General features: G+C 34.4%; 1 protein-coding gene across 2 annotated transcripts in view; it reads right to left on the bottom strand.

Annotated features, from left to right (window-relative positions):
- Positions 1 to 22,442, bottom strand: part of LOC118199920 (pancreatic triacylglycerol lipase-like) — a 44,947-nt gene extending 22,505 nt beyond the window's left edge. Inside the window, exons 1-5 of one of the 2 annotated variants that reach the window (XM_035371805.2) lie at positions 22,281 to 22,442; positions 15,372 to 15,643; positions 11,643 to 11,789; positions 7,913 to 8,021; positions 4,674 to 4,790 (exon numbers count right to left, since the gene is read on the bottom strand). In XM_035371805.2, coding sequence (XP_035227696.1) covers positions 4,674 to 4,790; positions 7,913 to 8,021; positions 11,643 to 11,789; positions 15,372 to 15,643; positions 22,281 to 22,374 — 739 coding nt within the window. In that variant the 5' untranslated portion in view covers positions 22,375 to 22,442. The remainder of the gene's footprint in view (positions 1 to 4,673; positions 4,791 to 7,912; positions 8,022 to 11,642; positions 11,790 to 15,371; positions 15,644 to 22,280) is intronic. The other variant, XM_035371812.2, reaches the window with a different exon arrangement.
- Between the last annotated feature and the right edge of the window lie 213 nt (positions 22,443 to 22,655).

The following is a 22,655-nucleotide window of genomic DNA, read 5'->3' as shown; positions in this document are numbered from 1 at the left end:
CTTGCGATGGAAGAAAAGTTCTTCACGAATCTCCTATAGTAGGTGCAAAGCCCTAGGAAGCTTCTCAGCTGATGGACATTTTCGGGACGCGTCCAGGATTTAACCGCTGATACCTTTTCAGGATCCGTGCGCACACCTTCTGCAGAGATGACATGTCCCAGGTAAGTCACTTCCTTTCGAAACAATTTGCATTTAGCGGGAGTCAGCTTCAGATTGGCCTCTTTCAGTTTCTGAAGCACCTTTCTAAGATTTTCTAGATGCTCTTCAAAACTCTTTCCGACGATGATGATATCGTCCAGGTATATCAGACAGGCTTCGTAGGAAAGGCCTTTCAAAACAGTCTCCATAAGACGTTCGAATGTTGCCGGCGCATTACACAGTCCAAACGGCATCACTTTGAACTGCCAAAGTCCTTGTCCCGTAGTAAATGCCGTCTTTTCTCGGTCTTCAGGATGGATTTCTACCTGCCAATACCCACTCTTTAAATCAAGTGTTGAGAACCACTTGCTTCCAGAAAGAGTGTCTAGAATGTCATCAATTCTAGGAAGAGGGTAACTGTCTTTCTTCGTAACCTCATTCAACCGGCGATAGTCAACGCAAAATCTTGTTGAGCCGTCTTTCTTTCTGACGAGAACGATGGGAGATGCCCATGGACTCGCTGAAGGCTCGATGACATCGCCTTCTTCCATATCTTTTAACAGTGTTCGCACCTCTTCCTGTTTAGCAAACGGTAGACGTCTTGGATGTTGCTTGATTGGGGGATGATCGCCAGTATCTATTCTATGTTGTGTCAAACTAGTTCGACCCACGTCAGAAGACGAGCGGGAGAAAACAACTTGAAGATCTTTAATGACGCGATCGGCAGCATTTTTCTCTTTATCGTTTAATTGTGCATTCTGCAATAACTCCGATGTAATGCTCTCTGAGGACACGGATTCTGGGATGTTACTCTTTCTTTCAACGCTGGTTACTGGAGTACATGTTGCAACCACTTCACCTTTCTTAATAACTCTCGACTTTTCAGTTACATTGGCGACTCTCACCGGGATAACCGTTCTGGATAGGTCGACGAGTGTTGAGGCTACTAGTACTCCTTTTGGGATATTACAGTTATTGGGATATTCTATGATGCCGTAGCGGAAATTTCTATTTTCGGCTATGGATCCAGGAAGTAAAATTTCTGTTCTTGCCGGTATTGTGATATAGTCTTGTGCTATGATTTTATGGACAGATTTAACTTCTTCATCATTAACGAGAAATAACGCTATGGCCTCAGATGTAGAGTGCAATTCGTTATTTTTAAAATCCAAGTAAAAATTGTATTTCCTTAGAAAGTCCAATCCGAGTATGCAAGAATCAGTGATCTCTGCTACATATGCCGTGTGATGGTAAGCGGCACTTCCAAACGTGATGTTAACATTTACTTTTCCGTCGATGTCGATCTTCTCACCGGACACAGTCTGGAGGGTAACGCAGGGCGGCGTCCAGATAAGTTTGTTTCCTAGTTGTTGAGCCAAATCTTTTCGGATGATGGTGACGTTGGCTCCTGTATCTATAGTCATATTGCACGGAACTCCATTAATATGTCCTATTATGAAAAGTCCATTACTGCCGCCTCTCACTGCAGAAATCTGAAGCGCTTTAAACGGGGGCTTTTCATTATCTGGCAACCTCCGCCCCGCGAGATGGCCACTAATTAGTTTCCCTGCTGCTTGTTAGAAGCGGTCTTAACATCAGTACCCTGGGGTGTTTTGCAGTTTCGTCGTATGTGTCCTTCAGCACCGCAGTTCCAGCACTTAACGGTCGGTTTCTTCTCACCAATATTCCGTCTCAAGGCGTTCAGTTGTCTAGTTAAATCGTCAAGTCGAGCGGTGACTTGATCCCCTGGCTCCTGGACTTGAGCAGCTCTGACTGGGTGGCGGTCTCGACGAGTGGCTTGCTGGGCTGCCTCAAATTTCATGGCGTACACTAGAGCACTTTTTAAATCTTTTACATCCGCCATTCGTAGAGCTTTCTGTATTTCAGTATCTCGGATGCCGTCGATAAAGTATTGCAAGGACAGGATTTCCCTTGTTTCTGTCGGGCATTCCGAAAAGGCGAGATGGGACAGCCTTTCAACATCCGCGGCGAGCTCCTGAAGTGTTTCGGTAGGCTTCTGTTGACGAGATTTTAATTGGAGCCTGCTGTAGTCTTTTAAACACTTCTCCCCAAAGCGCAACTCCAAGGCGCCGGACAGAGCTTCGAAATCTAACCTTTTGTTTTCGGGAAGAGTCTGAAGGATATCCGCTGCGTCGGCTCTTAGAGAAGCGGCGAGATGACAGGCCTTAGCTTGGGAATCCCATCCATTCGCATCCGCCACGATAGAAAATTGTGTCTTATATACCTGCCAGGAGGTCTTCCCATCATACGTGGATAGCTTCAGAGGTGGACGAGCAGGCATTGGTAAGAATTTAAAATCATCACTCCTGCTCCCTGCCGACGTTACGAATTTCTTTAAAGTATCCATTTCTTTGGCAACTGCAGAAACTCTCTCATCAATTTGTTGTTCGATTTGGTGTTGGACGGCACAAACTCTTCCTTCAATTCGTTCCTCCACAGCAGAAACTCTCCCTTCTATATGTTCTTTTACAGAAGAAACTCTTTCTTCTATTTCTTCTTTCACCGAAGAAACTCTTTCTTCAATATGATCTTTTACGGAAGAAACTTTTTCTTCAATATGTCCAACTTTATTTTCAACTGCGTCAATTCTGCCTTCCATAGCTTCAAATTTATTTTCTATTATGCAAGTAATTTCTCTTTTCATTTCTTCTTGACCAGCTTGAACGGCTTTCATTTCGTCCTTAACGGATTCCTGGCCCAATTTCATTTCTTCCTTAACGGATTCCTGGCCCAATTTCATTTCTTCCTTAACGGATTCCTGGCCCAATTTCATTTCCTCTTTAATTTCTTCTTTAAATGAGGCAAAGGCTGATATTAACTGCCTTAATTGCTCTTCCATCGCTCTTGTTATTGGCATTCAAACCCCACTTCTGACACCAAAAATTGTTGCGTGCGTACGGGTTCGTTATGAAATGAATGCACAAGTCCGATGAAAAATGAACAAAAAAAATTTATTATTATCACAACAAAAATGCTTAAATTTTCTCAAATTATCATGCAGTATTACAATATCTCACAGTAGTTATCTTTTAATTACTCAAATGTCCAATAGAACGCAATTAAAAACAGCTAAAGAACGCTAATCCGCGAATTCGCTACAATCAACAAGAGCAGTTTTCTAAACAACAACAAACTAAGCAACTACTACAAACTGAGATGTTTTCCTCCTTTTATAAGATTTTAAAATCACGCGCTAGAATTTTCCAGTACTTTCTCGAAATCAAAAAGAGATATTTATTTATTTAATGCACGCGCTCTTGTAATTTCAATTTTACGGCTTAGCTTTCTTTTAATATTCGTCACGCGCTGCACTGCGCGAGAAATAAAATCATTTAATTTGTAATTGAACTAACATTAGCTTTTTAAATACCAAATTCGTAACAATACGTTTAAAATTATCACGAGGATTAAACCTCTGGCCTGGAAGGCAACCAGCAATCGAGTAAAACTTCTAAGGCAAGTGGCCTGCTTCGACTAACTCCTTCCTCTCTCTCGTTTGGCAAAAAGCCACAACTTAAGTACTTGGCGTTCGCCAGACAAATTTTGCATAAATAAGTTAACGCTTTTAATTCTGGCCGGAAGTAGAAAATAAGAAGTGATAGTAAAGATTTAAAATAAAATAAACGTTAGTAAAACTTAAGATCCTTACAACATGATGTTAGCAAAATAAGTAAGTAAATAAAAAATAATTTATTATTTTGCATCAGTATTGTATAAAAAATGGTAATACGTAATATACATACATAAACCACTACACAGCTTTCGCTTGGATTCAAATCCAGATCAAATCACCTGCGTTTAGCAGTCTTAGCACTCAACATTGGTTTGGTTTAGTTTATACGCGCGCTTTACTATAGTAAAGCACGCGAGGGTTATCTGCCTAAGAGGAGAGATGCCTTCGTATAGGGCTTTCTAACGGAAACCGGTTCGTATACACGTTACACAAGGGGAAAACCACGAAAACGTTCATACAGCTAGTCCGCTCGCTTGCAGTCGAACCCAGATCTGAACTACTAGTATTCAGTAACTTACCGCTCGGCCGCTGGTGGGCCACTCAACACTGACAGGCCCTGCAGATTAAACTGTGAGTGTCTCGTAATTGTAATCTCTTAATGATCAGTTTCTTCCAATAAGGTACTCGCCGTCCAAGAAAAAGTAGAAAATGATTTCTGGAGGTCATGTGCAATATTTCAGTTAAAAAGTTTCATCCCTGGATCTTTTCAGATATCTATGCATTTACGTAGATAAAAATGCTCGAAATTCCATTTAATGATAAAATGTACATCGTTTTGAAAGAATGGGGTTCCATTTATGTATTTATACAACTTTTTACAACTTTTCTTAATGTGCCTTATTCTTTCCATTAATTTTTACAATGTTGCAACAGGAAAACGATTGTTCCTAATATTTTCGATATATATTCCTCGCGTGATCTTCGTAAATAGTAATAAAGCTATAGTGAGTAATATTTTATAGAAAAAATTAAACAAAATTAGCAAGTGGTTCTTGCTTACCTTCTAATAGATTATTTCCTCCATTGGTGTGTATTACATCAACAAATTCCGCATCCGTAGCATCAAGTCTTGCTTTGGGGTGGGCTTCATAAAAGTATGGTCCAGCGGGATCCAGACCTAAAAATAATACATATTATTTTACCTGTAGACGTAAATCTGTCTTTATCCGTGCTTATAGCGTGTTTAAGTTACAAATGGACCTTCATAGAGGAGATAAAATGCATGCTTACGAGTTATATTGCTAACAGCATATGCAAGAAACGATGTCTTTCTAGTTCATTGCATTAGTCTACACGTTTCGCTATGTTCCTAACAATATTATGAAGATTTTCTTATCCATATCCTGAAGAGCAGTACTGATATTTATTTTAAATTCTTCCAAGGTGAATGTATAGCTTATGAACACGTTTGTTTATGATTATTTACACGTTTGTTTATGATTTGTTTATGATATACGTATGTTATGTTTTATGATTTCCCACAAACAAGTAACCTAGACTGGCAAGACCTGGAATTCTCAGTGGCCATAATCTTTAGATACGATTTTGTCTCTAGAAACTTTCTCCAGCATCTTTATGGGGAAATCTGCTGTACAATATTTCGCCCTATCTTACTGCATTCAGGACTCATTTTCATTCTTCTGCAAGAAGGCAATCAGCTACTAAACAGTACCTTGATGAGTCTCGAAGTCAGTGGCTGTTTGAAAGAACAAAGTCGTAATAGTTCGTCGCCTAGAAGGATATATCAAATAATAGTTTTGTAAGATGTAGAGCAGAAGGATATATAGATTTTTAGAGCTCCATATTTGCAATTTTTGCTACAGATATACCCACTTCAATAAAACACACCTCATCTGGAAAAATAACTAATATAAAATAGAAATATCTCCACGAATGACGTCATGCAAACCAGTAGTCAGAGAAGACAAAGCATGACAATATTTAATATATGTTTCTCACAAAAACACATCATACTTCATTGTACTTCCGAAGAATTCATATCCCTCCAATCAAACTAGATTATCAAGTTTTTGCATATTTTTAAATTAAACACCCTGTATAATTAAATTATTCCGAAATAATAAAGTAAAGTTGAAAATGATATGATGCCATTTTATGTAGTCTGTTTGAATCAGATTGTTTCTAACAACTGAAATGGAATACAAATTAATTCTTATTATAAAAGGCAAACATTTTTCTCGGAGTCATTAGATACCAAATAATTTAAGAACTCTCTTTAGCAATATTCTGTGTTAAAATAGGAACCATTTGTCAGAGAATTTTAATAGTGATATATTGTTGCGAAATAATGTAGAAATAGAGATAATTCAGATAATATTTTATGTATCGTGAGCGATTGTGAAAACCTCCTGGGCTAAAGTCATTAAAGGATGCTAGCCACAGTGTCAATAAGACATTTTAAAGTCAGTATCTAAAACATTAAATTCTAAAATTAGTTAAATTCAGTTTTACAAGCATCAGCTTACTTCAGCATATGGTCCCCAGAATGAGTGGATAGTTCTGAATCAGTGAACAAACAACCATGAATAATCTTAATCTCAATGCATACTTAGAAATATGTTAATAAGTTACCTAAAGAATATTTTTGCATTTTGCTAACGGTTTAACTCTTTTACGGTTGCTAACGGTTTAACTTTTTTTTTTTTTTTTTTTTTTTTTTTTTTTTTTTTTTTTTTTTGTCCGTTCAGTTGCCTTAGCAGTTTTCCTCTTTCACTTCATTTCCTCAGTCCAAAATGCGACTGATTAATTGAATTTAATCGTCATTTCTTTAACCACGAATTTTTTTGTTTAGAGCTATGAGACTGTCCAATTTTTATTTTATGGGTGTTTTGTACAGAATCAGTTCATATTGCACTGTTTTATTATAAATAGAAATTTATTATTAATTTTTCAGATTCAGAAAGTAGATTATTAATTTTTCAGATATGCTTTAATAAAATTTATTATTTTTTTAATTGTCTATACTCTTTCGAGTTAAATCATTTGAAATAAAATAAAAGGCCATAATTCCACAAGTGGGCTGAGTTTAATTAGTTAAAATAGTATCAAGAGAAACAACTTCCAAAGCTGACTAAGTAGCAAAATCTGAAGTAGAAGATATAAAGTTACTGTCAGATGTTCTCTTTAAACTCGTCCTACTACGACATAGTTTTGAAAATATAATTAAATATGTCTCAAATTGTATGAAATTTGTTCAGTATTTTAAATCGCAACATCAAGAATAAAATGCTGCAGCGTTATAGCCTTGATATAGGAATAGGGGGGAATAGATGTTTGACAAAATGATCACGATGATCTACGACAATGTACGGATGATGCAAATTATAACTGATCAAGATTTTAAGCATTTAACTTCTATCAAGGCTATATGCTACAGGGTTTAAAAGGTGTAAAAGCTTGATCGAATTCCCAACTGTTGCTATCTATCGTTAACGGTTTACGTTGCGTATCTCAATGGTTGCTGGAACAACGATGATCTCGGATGAAAGCTTTGGCAGCCAGAAGTAAGTTTCTGCTCGGACAAATCTCTTGAATTCAAAGAATGACTTACTCTCTTATGATGAAGCATTATATACCAAGTACTCGCACACACTTAGTATGTATTTAAACATACGTCGTAGTACTTATGCACTTATACATATACTTGTATACGTATATAAGTATGTACTTATACATACTTAGTATTGCATACTACTCTCAGGAGATATAGCAGTAGACGCTTGTACGATGCAGAGCTACAAGTCAGTTGACCAGCAAAAGGAGTTCATTTTTGATCAAACCACCACTCACAAAAGATATCATAGCATCCACTCACCATCTAGGTATGAGTGGAAGCTAAAATATAGCAACATCATATTGAAGGATGAATTTCGTTTTTATCTTAAAAGCAGAGATTAGTCTGAAGACCACGTATCCAATGCCATGAACAAATCTTCCCGAGAGAATCTCATAATTCCTGGAATAATAATGTAAAATGATATAATGTATGGTAGTTCATTCATCAAGTCTACCTTCCTGATACATACATAATTTATCCAAACGCGTCAATAAATTCAAATAAATGTGTCCAGAACAGTTCGTTCCCGCTCAAGTGTTACCGATATGTTTCATCTTAGCTATTAACGAATTCTTATACTTTCCTTTAAATTTTAAGAATAATTTCCGACAGAATTCAAATGGTGTTCATAACACTAAGGGGGGAGATAAATATCGGTTTACCTGTTATTCTTCCCAAGCCTTGAATTCTTTTCCCTGTCCATCCAGCCAAATGAGCTCCAAGACTGTGTCCAATGAGATGAACATTTCTTGGAGGATTTCCAGTGATATCCTGATAGAAAATTAGGAACAGGAAAATGATTTTTGATATCTTTTACTAAATGTAAGATTAACTATGCTTAAAACTCCTCAGATATTCCCTATTTATATGATTGGTGATGAAATCAAAATGATTATTAAATCGAACTTTAATTACTATTAATTAAATGATAAATGCGTAGTTTTTATTGCAGATCACTGTTAGTCTCCTTTCCAAACTGTATTCTGCAGGAGACTTAAAGGCTCAGCGGCCATGCCAGGGGCTCTCTCCTGGTTGAAATTAAAGAAAAAGGAAATAATATAAGCTGATGTGTACACCACATGACTTTCTTGTACGGAATATTAAATTATACGCCTTATTTCCTGCATTTTATTTAAACTTATTTCCCCGAATTTCATGAGAGACATACCTCTCATTAAATTAATTCAGTTCTCACTTCACGGCAAGGCAAAAATACATAAAAACTCAAAATATTTTCATTAAAAATTTAAAAATATAGAAAAATATAAAATGCCAAAAATACAGTTGAAACAATTAAAAAAACATATTTTACGATTAAAATTGCAGTTTCTACGCAAAAACAAGCAATTCGGCACGAAGGCAGATTTTCGGTGTACAAAATTAAAAGTATCCTTTTGATCCCACCTGGCAAAAAGTTACTAAAGGTGCAGAAAGAATTAATTCACCATTTTGCTAAGTTTCAGATGTAAACAAACATGACTCCTATGGTAAAAATGATTAGGATTAGCAGCACTTAAATAACTTTTAAATTATTGATAATGCTACAAATATTGCATGCTGATTAACTTAAAGGCATAAAAACCTTGACCATAAAATAAGAACAACATAATTCAATCATTTTTAAAGCAAGAAAGGCACAATTTACCAACATATAAGAATAAAAAAATAAAAACTACTGAGTTAACTGAACCGAGTAACCGAGTGGGTATATATATATATATATATTTATACTTTTAGTGCGGCCGATTGCAACCAAAAGGGAGGTGCACAATTACATGTTATAGTAGTCCTACATACAAAATTTCAACTTTCTGAGGCTATTCGTTTATGAGTTATGCCAGATACATACAAGCGTAATGAAAAAAATCTCTTCTGAATCGATTTTAAATCAGTTTCATAATTCGTTTTTGGAATGAGAGTCCTTTATTCTGTCTTTACATACGGATGTCATGCCAAACATCGTTAAATTGCATTCGATAGCGGTCAAAAATGGTTATTTTCGTTGAAATAAGGTACCCGAAATTTTTCGTGATTACAATACTTCCTTTACTTCGTACAAGGAAGTAAAAATAAGAGGCGGAAATTTAGAAATTACTTTTTGGACACGAAAATTTGCCAAGCTGAGTTTTGTATCTTCTCTAGCAGACGATGCTTAGATTTTGCTTGGAGTTGCAGTTTCGAGTAGCTTCTCGCTCATTTTCCATCCTTCAAAAATTCCTAGAATTCGCTGAAAGTTTCTTCAAACAACCCCATATAAATATAGTTTCTTAGTCAATTCAAGTAAATGTTTATAGCAATAATAATGTGATACCTATACGAATCTTCTACGAGTTTTCTGTACTTTTAATTTCTTTGGGAAGTGCTGTACATAGTAAGTATTCATTGATATAGGTTATAATATAAATAATAACTGTATAAGATCACGACGTCGTAAACGCACATCTATATACCAATGTGGGAAGCATATGGGAAGCTAACGTTGAGTCTCTTCTGCTGCCCACTGAAGTAAAGCGATTGTCTCGAGGAAAAGCGTCGACATATTTGATGAAAATGCATGCACAAGTAGCAGAAAAGTAAAGTATTTTTTAATGAAAAATAACACCATATTAGCGAAGGTTAAACTGAGGAAGACTGGGTTTGTAAAATGTCGTATTAATTGAAATATTTAGCAGAATGAACAAAATGAAAGCAGTTTATCATTGTCACAGAAAAATATGAAATGTTAGTTTTTAATGCACACCCTAATTTTTTTTCTTTTTAACAAGGAATATGTATTTAATTAGATTGTATGTTTCTCATAAAATCCTTCTTGTAAGACAATAACATCAAAATTCGAGAAAAATACAGAAATGTTCATTTGCATTTCCTAAGCTTTGAAAGACTCGTTTGAATTTAATTTTCCAACAGCTCAAGAAAAAGTGCGTTTGAATCATTTTGAATGGATGATGAATATGTTCAGTTTGAGTAAAAAAACCCTACCCAGCTTAACGGAATAAGAAGTCTTCATAGGTTTGACATCTCAAAGTACTAAACTAAAAATTGGGAAACACAATGCTAAGTCTACGGTAGTTTTGACTGCATACAAGGTGAAATCAAAATCTCGCCTGCCATTATCAACAGTTGTGCCACCAGAAGGTGTCGTTAATGAGACAGTTGTGTCTCATTAAACGTTATTACGTTGTATTCTAAAAGTATAATAAAAATTTCAAATAACATGCAATGGAACAATATGTATTTGAATTGAATACCATATAATAATTCGAAGGATTCAAATTTATTGCAAAGACCTTAGTGATGTTCTCAAAAACAATGTAATACCTGCCATAACATAACTTGGTATATTTCGTTGAACTTTGGAAGAGCCAATATGTATGACTAATTTTTGACAATAACAATATTATGTTGTTGAATAAATGAAGTTATTATTGTAAATTTAAAATGATTTCGTGCACTTTGCACATTTGTTTAGATACCTCTTTACTTTACTTTTCTTTAATCTCTATAACCTTTTCCTACTTCTGTAACACATTAACTTGTAATTAACTTACATTAACTTGTAAGATATGAAAGGAGCTCCGCCAGAGGTAAAGACTCTGAAAAGGGCTGCGCGAAGCAAAACTTTTGAGAAGAACTGCTCTATATCATTCTTTCAAATTCTCTCCAGCAGGGATTATCCAAAACGTTCTTCAATGGAGCTGTATTTTTTTTTCTTTCGGATGGTGATTTATATCCTTACCTTTTTAACTATTATTGTGGGCAAAACAAGGGCTTCTTGTCTCTTTATAATTTTTCTTTCGCTTTGCCGAATAGATGGCTCTAACCGTGGAAAAACGTTTCCGCTTAAAATGGGAAAACTGCTCGTCTTCTTGTCAAAATACATTGAGACATTTTATTGAAAATTAACATCAAATAAGTTTGAATTTTACCATTTGTTAGTGATCAAGCTATTATGCAGCTGTTACAGTAAACCATAAAATAAGACTAGAGATGTCAGAAGTCTTATAACCATTAAATTTATTTTAGAATTCCACTGATGTGTATCTTCCAGATTTAAAATTTATATTAATTGTATAAATTATTATTTTTATCATAAAATTACCGTATTTGTTAATTTGAGCTCATAAATGATTTTTAAACTTTTCTTCCATGTGGACATGTCATTGTGAAAAAAAATTATATTTTGGGGAGGATTGTAAACATAGAAATAATAATGTAGTTACAAAACTGAATAGGAAAAAAAGAAGTTCCTATCGATCCACCATCATGCCATGAAAATGTCTTTTACGAATTATTTCTGTTATATTGCAACATTCAAGAAAGATGGAATATTATATCTGCTATATTGTAACATTCAAAGAAGATGGAAACATTTAAAGTATACAATGCACTTACTTGTAAAGCATTTATCAGTTGTGCAAGCTGAGCTGCAACTACTCTCGCATTAGCAACTGCTTGTGGATATGGAGCTCCGTTACTGTCTGACCAATCGACAATGATAACGTTTTGATTTCCACTTTTGAGAAGCAAGTCTTTTAAAACCTAGTTTTCAAATATGAATCGTATTACTTAAATATTAATTAAAATTCCTAATTTTGTTAACAGCAAATGAACGTGTTAATTATATTTCTCCTTGTAATTATTTCGGTTATTGTAAGCAATACTGCTTATTAAGAAATTTTAACATAGAAATAAAAATTATGTAATTCTACTTCAGAGAATGTTTAAATGAAAATGTTTTCAAAATATAATTCTAACTGAAGTACATTGAAATACAATATACAATGAAATTTTGAGTAACGAATGGCATACATCACGAATAAATTTCTAAACGAAAAATGTCTTGGATGACGAATGATGCCTCGAGATACGAATAAGTAGGTAGCTAAAGATACTCGAAAATGTAGTTAATATAAAGAAGGAAATGTGTTCAAAAGAAGGGGGGAAGGAAAAATATTCTTAATTATTTGATGCGAGAAATTTGTGTCAAAATAGGATAAGATGCAAAAGTTCATGGAAGATTATCAGCCTGATATAGCAATAATAAGCCCAGTAGCATGAATATTTGCAGTGACAGTACCATGTCTTGCTTCAGGAGCATTTTAAAATATAGACAGAAAGAAATCACAGTGGGCAAATTTTTAATGGAACAAAGGCTTAGTGTTTTTTAAATAGAGATGAGCGATCTTTAAAGAAAGAGAATAGCAAAAAAATCCAGAAAGATACCAGCTACCTGATATTTTTATGGAAAAGATTATCCTTCTCAAATAGTAACATTTTGCATCTTTGGCTTCTGCACCATTTTCTACTTATGCCATCAACTTTCCTTCGTAGAGATATGGGAAAATTTAATGTTTTCTATTTCTCAAGTATTTCTATTTTTATGTAATTAGTATTGTATTAAATCTTTTGTTATGTGTTAGATGTAATGAATTCTTTTTCTTCTGCAAGATGAACTTATATGCAACGTAACCTTTTCTAAACAATCATTTTTGGGATTCAGGAATGGATTAATTCTTTTTACATTAGTTTCTATGGGAAACGTTGTTCCGGTTTAAGAATATTTCGCATGATAAACTATCTTCAGGAAAGAATTAAGTTCGTGAAGCAAGTTTTCACTGTATATAGTTCTTGGTTAAATTAGTAGCATGTAGCTAAGAAATTTCTAGCTTAATTTCGCCATTATATTATTAATCAATATATATATATATATGTTGCATATATCAGTCAATACCGTATCCTCAAGTGGATAAATCGCACCCTTAATTTTTAGCTCTAATTTAAAAAAAAAAAAAAAAAAAACTCTTGAGGATAAGTCATGGGTATCTTCTCTACCATCTAAATATTTATTTCGTTTTGGAGGTATGAAAAGAGCACTTGCATAAACTGAGACAAAATTTTTACTGTTGGTCAAAAGGAACAAAATTTTGCGTTTAGCACCTCTTATTTGTTGTAGGTACTACTAGAGTAGTTGCCAACGTTATCATTACCATTAAACCTGATGTTGGTATCCCACAGCATGCGATCCTTAGACTTGCAAATCCTCAAAATGTATAATCCAAATGCAAAAATCCTTTAATGATTGCTTCAGGTTTGACACTTTTCCAGGCTGTAAAAGTCCATTCACATACATGCAGCATACTTTTCCTTCCTTTTGTGTAAGATTATAGCTTCCTGTACTTATACAGTTACGCCTAAGCTCGTACAATTCTATGCAACCCTCGCGCTTTCGAGGTATGGAAAACGCAATTTGAATTTCGTCAATCGGCTCGGTAGAATGAAAAATATAGAACTGTCCCAATTTTGCTTTTTTTTTTTTTTTTTTTTTTTTTAGTGCAATTTTTAAATTACAAATGTGCGTGATTACAAATCTGAGGAGCTAGAGAAAGACAGAAAAAGAAACTGCGCACTTTAGCAAAGCGTGTTTATAGAACTGAAATCCTTTGTTTCCGTTTTAAACGATGACTGGACAACAACTAATCGCTAATGCAGATTAATTTTCAAGTGACGCACTTACGATTCCAGGAAGGGGACATAACCAAATTACAATGAGGAATTAAAAGTACTGTTGCTAAAATAAAATTAGTAATTTTGAGTTACATATTTTATGTCTTGCATAATTATATGTATATAGTAAAAAGTTTAGTAAATGTAAAAAGTATGTAAAAGGTTTAGTATGTTAAAAGTTTAGTTTTAAATGCTAACAGAATCACAATTGCCAATTTCATTGGATTTTTTTACTACACAGCCGTATTATTTAAAACTTAATAACTCATAATTAACATGAATAATAATATTAGGTATTTACGCATCATCATTCCGCCAACTGTGAAACTCTCACCAAGACAGCGCGTTTATCGCCAGTTATAGATAAGCGTGACATCATAACACACTTATAACATCTATGCTTTCGTTTGGTATTATAAGGTATTTCTCCCGCCTTCTTAGCTTGCTTTCGTGATGTAGTGGTCTGCACACTGGGCGCGTGTTCCAGAGGTCCGTGGTTCGATTCCCGATGAAGAAGTGGCTCATTTTTCAAGCCTTCAGCTTCCAAAAAAAGAATACTTGATGTCTCTACAGTGGCTCCTAAACTAAAACGGTGGTGGATGATGATTCTCCACACCCAGGATTTGGCGATTGGGTCCCCTGAAAATCTCAGTCACCCTTTAAAAGTGGGAGTATATAAGGTATTTCTCCCTCCTTCTTAGCATGCCTTCGTGGTATGGTGGTCTGCACATTGGGCGCGTATCCAGAGGTCTGTGGTTCGATTCTCGGCGAAGGCGTTGCTCATTTTTCATATCGCCTGCTTCCGAAATAACCTAATGTTTCTACAATGTAACTAATATTGATTCTCGATAAGCCAACATTTGTTTTTTTTTTAAAGAATATAAATTAACTATTATTGTTGTATGTTTTCGCTACATTTTGAAAAAGGGTGTTCGAGCTCTGAATAATCACATTTGTTACTGCACTCCGATGCATTTATAAGTGTTTGAGAGAATTAAGATATTTTTAATTAAAAAAAAGCCGGATATGGCCGATGAAACAGCGATAGGTTAAAACAATCACTTGAAGGAAGTTTGTATTCCTGCTGTTCTAAACAGAGTTTTTCATAGAATCAAAGGACCTTAGAAAATAACAGAAATCGGTGCAAAGCTCTTTACGTGCAAAGCTCTTTGCAAAGCTCTTTACTTTTTTCTTTTTTCTTTACGAAGAGCAAACGTGAAGCGGATTGAATACTTCCTCAGCAATGACTATTTGGGGAATTATGCAGAGAGAATGACGAATGCTTTATTGCAAGAGTTCCAGAAGAAATGCGGCTCAGATTTCCGCAGGAACAATTGGTGCAGCTTTCGGGAGATTTCCCTAAGCTTTCAGGTTTTGATAGTAACCAATTTTCACGGTAGACAGGATGATATGTAAATACCTAAAATTATTATTAAGTTCATAATAATAATAGTTCATAAATTCATTAAATAACGAAAGATTTAAAAGTAAGAATCGAAAAACATTTATTAGCGTAGAAATACGCAATTTCTTTTTGATTTTTACGTGATTAAGATCTTATTCATTAATTTAAAAATCTCTATCCCGATGTAGAAGCAACAGTATAGCATTACTTACATAAGATGCATTGTTTTCTGTAGGAGAAACATTGAATCCATGAATAATAATCTTCGTTTGTATATAAGGATTAAAAAACGAATTAGTCACAGACATCAGGGTTGAATCGATCATTTGGGGCACAGCAGGGTTCAGTGGTGTAAACAAAAGGAACTTGGTAGTGAGGAACTCCTTATTAAAAGGCAGAAGACTTATAGGACGATGAAAGTTGTCATGGAAAGGTGGACCTGTCTCAAAGCAGCCATATTCTTCATAACATTTCTCTGGAAATTCTGAAAAAAAATTTACATAATTTGTTTTAAAATAATACAAAAGCTTCAGGAAATTTTTGAAGATTACCATTTTTAAAACAGCAGAGAAAAAATGTAACGTAATAACCAGTAGGCTTGAATAACCATGATCTTGTTTTGTTTTTTCGACCGTCGCATAATGCTTATTCATCTAATCGGAGTGAAGTCGAATTTAGGAGCATTTTCAGACACTGAAAAATAAACTATAGCAGTGCAAAGTCACGGGTAGAAGCTAGGCCAGTACTTGTATAGTACCAAAGGTGATTGAGACATTGCTGAACATAGTTAACTGTTAAGCTTCCGCCTCAGTTTTGAGGGAGAATACCCATAGTAGAGGTCCGAACTTCTTACACCCATTTTCGCCTACTATTTACCTTTTGGCTCGCCGTGAGTTTTGAATACCCGCATGCCATACGGACATTATACGCGTACAAATATTCATACCGTCTCCGTGATTCGAACCCGAGCCTAACGGTGCGGCAGTCAGAGTCACTAACCACTATACCGACAGGAGGGCTAGAGCAAGTGCACCGTAAGTATGTAGAAAGGTAAGTAAAGAAACAGAGTGTCCGTAACAGATGCTGTAAGTCAGTGGTCTCAAACTGGCGGCGTGTGAGCTGCATGCGGTCTCCCGAAGCAATTTTTTGCGAACCGCGAAGGCATTTAAATTTGTATTTTTTTGCAAATAAGGTGCCCTAAAGATTTCAAGATTTAGGTTACTTGAAGTTTGAATTTAAATGATTTCATTTCCATTAAAAACGAACACGAATAATATACGAAAAAATCTATAAATGGAGCTAATTAATTTATAGTAGATTTGAAGATACGGATTTTATTAATTTTTATTCACTTTGTCAAAAAATAACTAACCTTAGTTACGAATTTTTGCACTAAGAATAATCGCTTTGTTTGAGAATATATTTATAAGTGAGCGATTTTTTTTCGCAGTTTAAAACTGATAAGAAATTAGCCTTATTGACTAATAAGTATCTATAATCCGTGATGCAAATAATTTCTAACAGTAATTTCTCTTCAAGGCTACAAACTTTATCAGAATCAAAATGACATGAAGATTCAGATAATTATAGTAAGATTATAATAGTAAGAAATAAAGAAGTTTATAATTATTTGAGCCCAAATATGCGTTCTTTTATTTATATATCGAAGAAAAACTTAATAAATAACAGAAAGAAGCTAGGTTGTTATTATTTATCCTTAAGGTTTGCGTCACATTTTAATTTTCTCTGAAATTTAAAAGGTTTTCATAATTAGTTTAGTTTAAAGCACGTTATTTAATGATAAATGAATAATTTTAAAACTATTCAAAAGGACTATCAGTCTAAGTATTTAATATTATATTGCTTAACTTAAATACATTGCCTATGTATTTGAATTACAAAGTGTAACCAACAAAAATGTTTACTTATTTTATTAAAACGAAAACGGAACATCCGGTAATTTGAAAAATTGCACATTTATTCTTAATAGATATTTTCCAAAATGGAACTTTTAATTGATGAAGTAGTAACTTTTATTTGCAACTGCTACAAAAATTTGTTCAAAAAATCTTGAATTTAAGTCGGTGAGAGACATGAGAAAATGACTTAAAAGTAACAAATTATTTTGTCAGTTATTTCCGCGAATTTTCTCATAAAGACGTAATTATAGTAAAACCTTCGTTGTTTTTATTTAATCAAAGGTTAGAAAATATTTTATTATTTGCTATTGCAAAGCAATAAAACTACTATGCTATATAAACGTTACATTTTTTTTTTTTTTTTTCAAAATTATCTCGACCAATGCTATTGAGCCTTTGTTAAAAACTTTGCGATAGGAAACATATGTTTAATATCAATAATTATAGATTGCAACCACCATCTCCTACATCTGTAATACAGATACACATTCTGATTACACAAGCTCTTATTCGGCTTTTATGTTAACGATCCTTAGTAAGAGACATATACTACTTCCAATCTCAAAAATATTTTAAATGACGCAAATATTCATGTTTTGGCATTTTTTAATTTCAAGTAATAAAAAATATGAAATTCAACATTTTACACTTTCCTCTGCTCCCTATATGTCGGAAAAGTCTGTACTTGTTATAAAATATAAAATGCAAAAAATGTGTGTTCCGTACAAAAAAATAGATGTGCTACTTAATTTAAAAAATTTGGGATTTTTAACATAATTTTTACTTCATTCAGAAGCATTCAGAAGTTGGTTAATAAATAAATTTAAATAATCCAAGGTTGATTTTTTCCGCCATTTATGCCATTTAATGGTATTCTTTAGTGATTTACTAGTGTCTTTAATTCATAATTTTGTTACATTTGATACACAAAAAGAATTTTCATTTTCACGCAAAAAATTTTGAAAATACGTTATTAACATTCTCAAGAAGTTTTGTTACTTTAGAATCACTAAGTGCAAATATTTCCCATTTTCAATTGTGCAAATAATAAATATCACGATTTGGTTGCGCGCTAATACTGAAGCTTGCCAATGTTTTCTAGAGCACGTTTCGTTTGGTTTATTTGATTACGGCAAAGCCCACGAGAACTAAGGGAAGGGATGCGTTCCTGGATGAATTTCTATAGAAAACTGACTCGTACACACGATATAACACAAGGAAAATCATGAAAACTCCCGCTTTTCTAGAGCACGTATTCTATAAGATACTGAATAAGACTTTCTTTTTTGAAAAAATTTATAATGATCAATATTTTTCATGATAATCTGCATAGAAATGCTCGTCACGTAATCTCTTAATATCAGGAATCTATTTTATTCTGTTATTTTTATATTGATAATTTTATACTGATATTTATGATCCCCGATTTTGTAAAAATATCTCCGTCAATATTTGTCGTACGAGAATCGGTTGTATTTTACTTTTTACAACTTGTGCGAACATTTTTATGATATCTAGTTATATAGAAAATGAAGGAACATATAAATAGCTTGATTTCGCAATTTTTACAAAACTGATTTTTTTTTTTAAATGTAAAAATACCAAAATGTAAATATTTAAGGCGTATAAAACATTTTTGTAATTGGATGTATATACTTACTCCAACGGTTGCGAAAATAAAAGCGGAGCGAGGACTTTTGTGAGCACAGTATACATTAAGTCATAAAAACACATCAGAGAGAAATAAAGCGGCTTATATAAGAAAAAGTAATAAAGTGGATTATATATTAGTTTGCAAAACTTATAAAGTTTTCATTTACAGTTTCAAATAAGAATGGATTAGATATGGGAAAAGGTTACATCATGTACCTCAGCTGATACCAAAGTGAAGACAAAAGCAACATAATAAACAATCACACTAGCGTTATGATCCACTTTGGTGCAGTGGTACGGATGAATCATTGCCAGAGATTAAATAGAGATAGAAAGTGATCTTCAGTAAGATTATAATTAATCAATAAGTTCAGTAAGATTATAATTAATTTTCCCCATAGTCATTTTGAATGACGATGCACCTTCTGTGTTGTATGCACATCATTTGAATGAAGTTGTTAGGGCAGGCAAACTGCTTGGTAGCAGCCTCTGGTAACGTGTAAAACTGTACAGCAATCAATATTAGGTACTGTTGTTCATAAGCAGCTACCATTATTCCTTCGAAATCCTGATTGCAAGTTGTCGTTATAAAAGCCCTTCAGGCCCGCATTATGACGTTAAAAGTATTAAACTTGTAAGGCACATTCCTCAGACTAAGCCTCTTTTCTAGCTGCTCAATTATTCAGCTTCGTGTGTAACCATCTAAATTAAAAAGTTGTTAATTGTGACCCGCGGAGTTATCGCAAGGGCGTGAAAGAGTTTTTTTTAACTATAATACGGTGGGCGCCACTTAAAGCTATCAATTCTGTCCACTGCTATTTTGATAATATTAACCAAATGATAACATTAAACAACACGAAAAAATACCCTTCAAATCAACAATAGAATTTAACTAGAGTGCTGGCCATTAAAATTGTAACACCAGGAAGGAATAATCTGACTAACATCAAAATTACATGAAAGGAAGAAGAGTTTGGAATATGCCAATTGATTAGTATTTCAGAACATTTAGACGACGTAGGAGGAAGAAATGACATCTGAAACACTGCATAAAAGAAAAGTTGTATAGTGGATTTCTCATTCGGAAAGTGCTTTGTAAAGTCCGAGTTTGCTCAGAATATCGTGTTATGCATTGTACAAGAAGAAACACTTACCAGCAAATGTCGGAATTCGATAGAGGCAGTATCGTTGCCTATCGAGAGTGTGGATAATTTTTTCGTGATATCGCCCGTCGCACCGGCCGTCATCTAATCACTGTCATGCGAATATGGAATCAATGGATTGCAGAGGGTCATACTGATCGGCATGCAAGATCGCAACGCCCTCCCATGAATAACGCCCGAGATGGCAGAAATATTGTGAGATCAGTCCTTCAAAACCGTACAACCACATCACGAACCATCCCACAGGAAATGGGCATGTTTGCAGCACGCCCAGCACGACGTTTACAGCAGCATAGACTATCAGCAAGTCGACTTCAGCAACACGACCATTACTTCGGCTTTCCTTGACAATGCAGCATAGAAGGAGACGAAGACTTTGGTGCACCGAACTACAAAGCTGGATACAGATATGGCACAATGTCGTCTTTTCAGACGAGTCCCGGTTCTGCGTATAGTATTCTGATAGTCGTATACGTGTTTGGAGGCTCCGAGGAGACCGTACATCGCCTGCTTCCATTTGATATCTGCAAAGGGGCCCTGCACCGGGTGTGATGGTTTGGGCAGCGACATGCACATCTCCAGGTCGGATCGACTATAATTTGAACGCAGATCGGTGCATTTCCGACATCTTACACCCGATGGTTGTACCCTATCTTCGAAACCTGCCAAATGCCATCTTCCAACAAGATAATGCAAGACCACATGTTGCACGTCGTGTTCTGACCTTCCTCAATATATACGGGGTTTAGGCATGGAGTCGAACTGCTTAATGGACCGTTTTAACTTTCTGGCAACTATTTCTACTAATTTCGCACCCCTGTAAACCTCTAAATTGCTTACAAATTTAATCATTTTGTCTTCATGCCATACTGTTTATGTACAATAAATATCTTTTTTTGCATCCTTTTTTGCTCCTCCCTTTTTTGCTTTCCTTTCATGGTGCTGCAATTTTAACAACCGGCAGTGTAATTAAGCACTAATACAATAAGAAACGTATAAATAAATACTTTCACAGAATTTTAACTCGAAAAATTCAAAAGTTAATTTATGAACCGTTCCTAATACCTTTTAACTCAAAAATTCATTTATTAACTGCTCATAACATTTCTGGATATTATTTGATTCATGCTAAAGACCTAATTTTAATACTCGGAAAACATCTCTGATTCATTGGAAGAAAATATAGTTTAAACTTCTATAGGGCAGATGAAGCTCAGCCACCTTTCTTGTGAAAACGCTTGTCAAGCTTTTTTACTGATCCTGCACTAGCACAGGGATGACGAGCTTCTAAAGACACAGAATAACGGGAACTGCATGTACTCCATTTTTTTATTAAATCTTAACATATGGTGCGCATGTCACGTCTTTTAATTAGCATATTAGGACTAGTGGAGTGCCATCTATTGATAAAATTATGAACTATATATTTTTTTCTTCTTTAGCCTAACAAATTCCCATTGCTTAATGGACATTCAGGTCATTCTGGCCGGTGGTTCATTTCTTACAGGCTTTTAAAAGTGGCACTATTACTTTTTCTCTGTTTTAATACCTCCTTATTATGAAGTAAATATGATCAAAATACTCCTAGTGATAAAGTAATTTGTTCAAAAAGTGTTAATCACATAATAATCCGTATACACCTAAGTTTTACTGAGATGTTTCAGTAGACAATGTTTCTTGTTGCAATTTTTTTAATGAAAATATATCGCAAAAATTGTAATCTGCATTTGGTATTTTCAGTTTAATAAAATATATTAATAGTTCCGCATCTGAAGTTAACATGGCAAGACGGTACAAATTAATGACCGACTCTGTTCGAAATTTAATAATTAATCTTTTTAAAGATGGTAAAAGTATTCAAAACATCAAAAAATTCTTCATGTATAACATTTAACTAACTTTGATTTACTAAAAAGATGGAAACTGCGTGGAACTGCTGAAAATGTACTGAAGTCCACTAAGAAATTTTTGTGGTTTTTCTCCATACGAGCCATTTCCCCATAAAACATGATAACATGTTTCATCTTAGGCAGAGCCATCGCGTATCGCTCGAAATTCGAATGGGGAATGATGATTTATGCCACCTGAAAGCTTTTACCGACCGCTTAACAGCGCCCTATACCACCCCAATGCGTTTGTTTCCTGATACATATTCCTTATATTGTAATATATGCTTATTTCGATCCCTTTCAACGGCCTTTACATTTTGGTTACGCATTTTTTAGTCATCCTTTACGTATGGCACGGTTTAACAACATAAGAATACCAAATAATCTTGAAAACTGTTCCTACGCATAAGCATTAATATCTGCTTCTTAAACTAACCACTTTTCTTACCTTGTTTATTTATTACAGAGGATTTCATTACGGCAGCATTTATACATACCTGTTTGTAGTGGCGGTCTACTTGCTAGAGATGAAAATTCAAAGAGGCACACAAAAGTAATACATGCTTTTTGAAAGAAGAAATTTTTAGGCATACTCAAGTTTTCTAAAATACCTCTCTGCTTCAAAATTTCCTTTCCTTATGACTCAACGAAGTGAAAGTTCTGACTAAAGTCAAGGTTATTATAATTCTATTTCTTTGCTTCTACGGTAAAAATCCTGTTTAAAAAAAAAAAAAAACGGACAGTAAAAAGAAAAGAAAATGCTTTTAATCATATTTTTCCTCCTTTTACACTTCCTCTCTCTCCCACTCTCATCTCAAAGAGCTCATATTGTAGCCTCTAACGGTCGAGTTCAAGAGACTGACTAGCATAGT

Source organism: Stegodyphus dumicola, chromosome 6, assembly GCF_044657685.1.
Source record: "Stegodyphus dumicola isolate Sdum_Otavi_A_Nest chromosome 6, ASM4465768v1".
NCBI classification, from domain to species: Eukaryota; Metazoa; Arthropoda; class Arachnida; order Araneae; family Eresidae; genus Stegodyphus; species Stegodyphus dumicola.
This window is presented reverse-complemented; position numbering and strand designations above follow the sequence as displayed.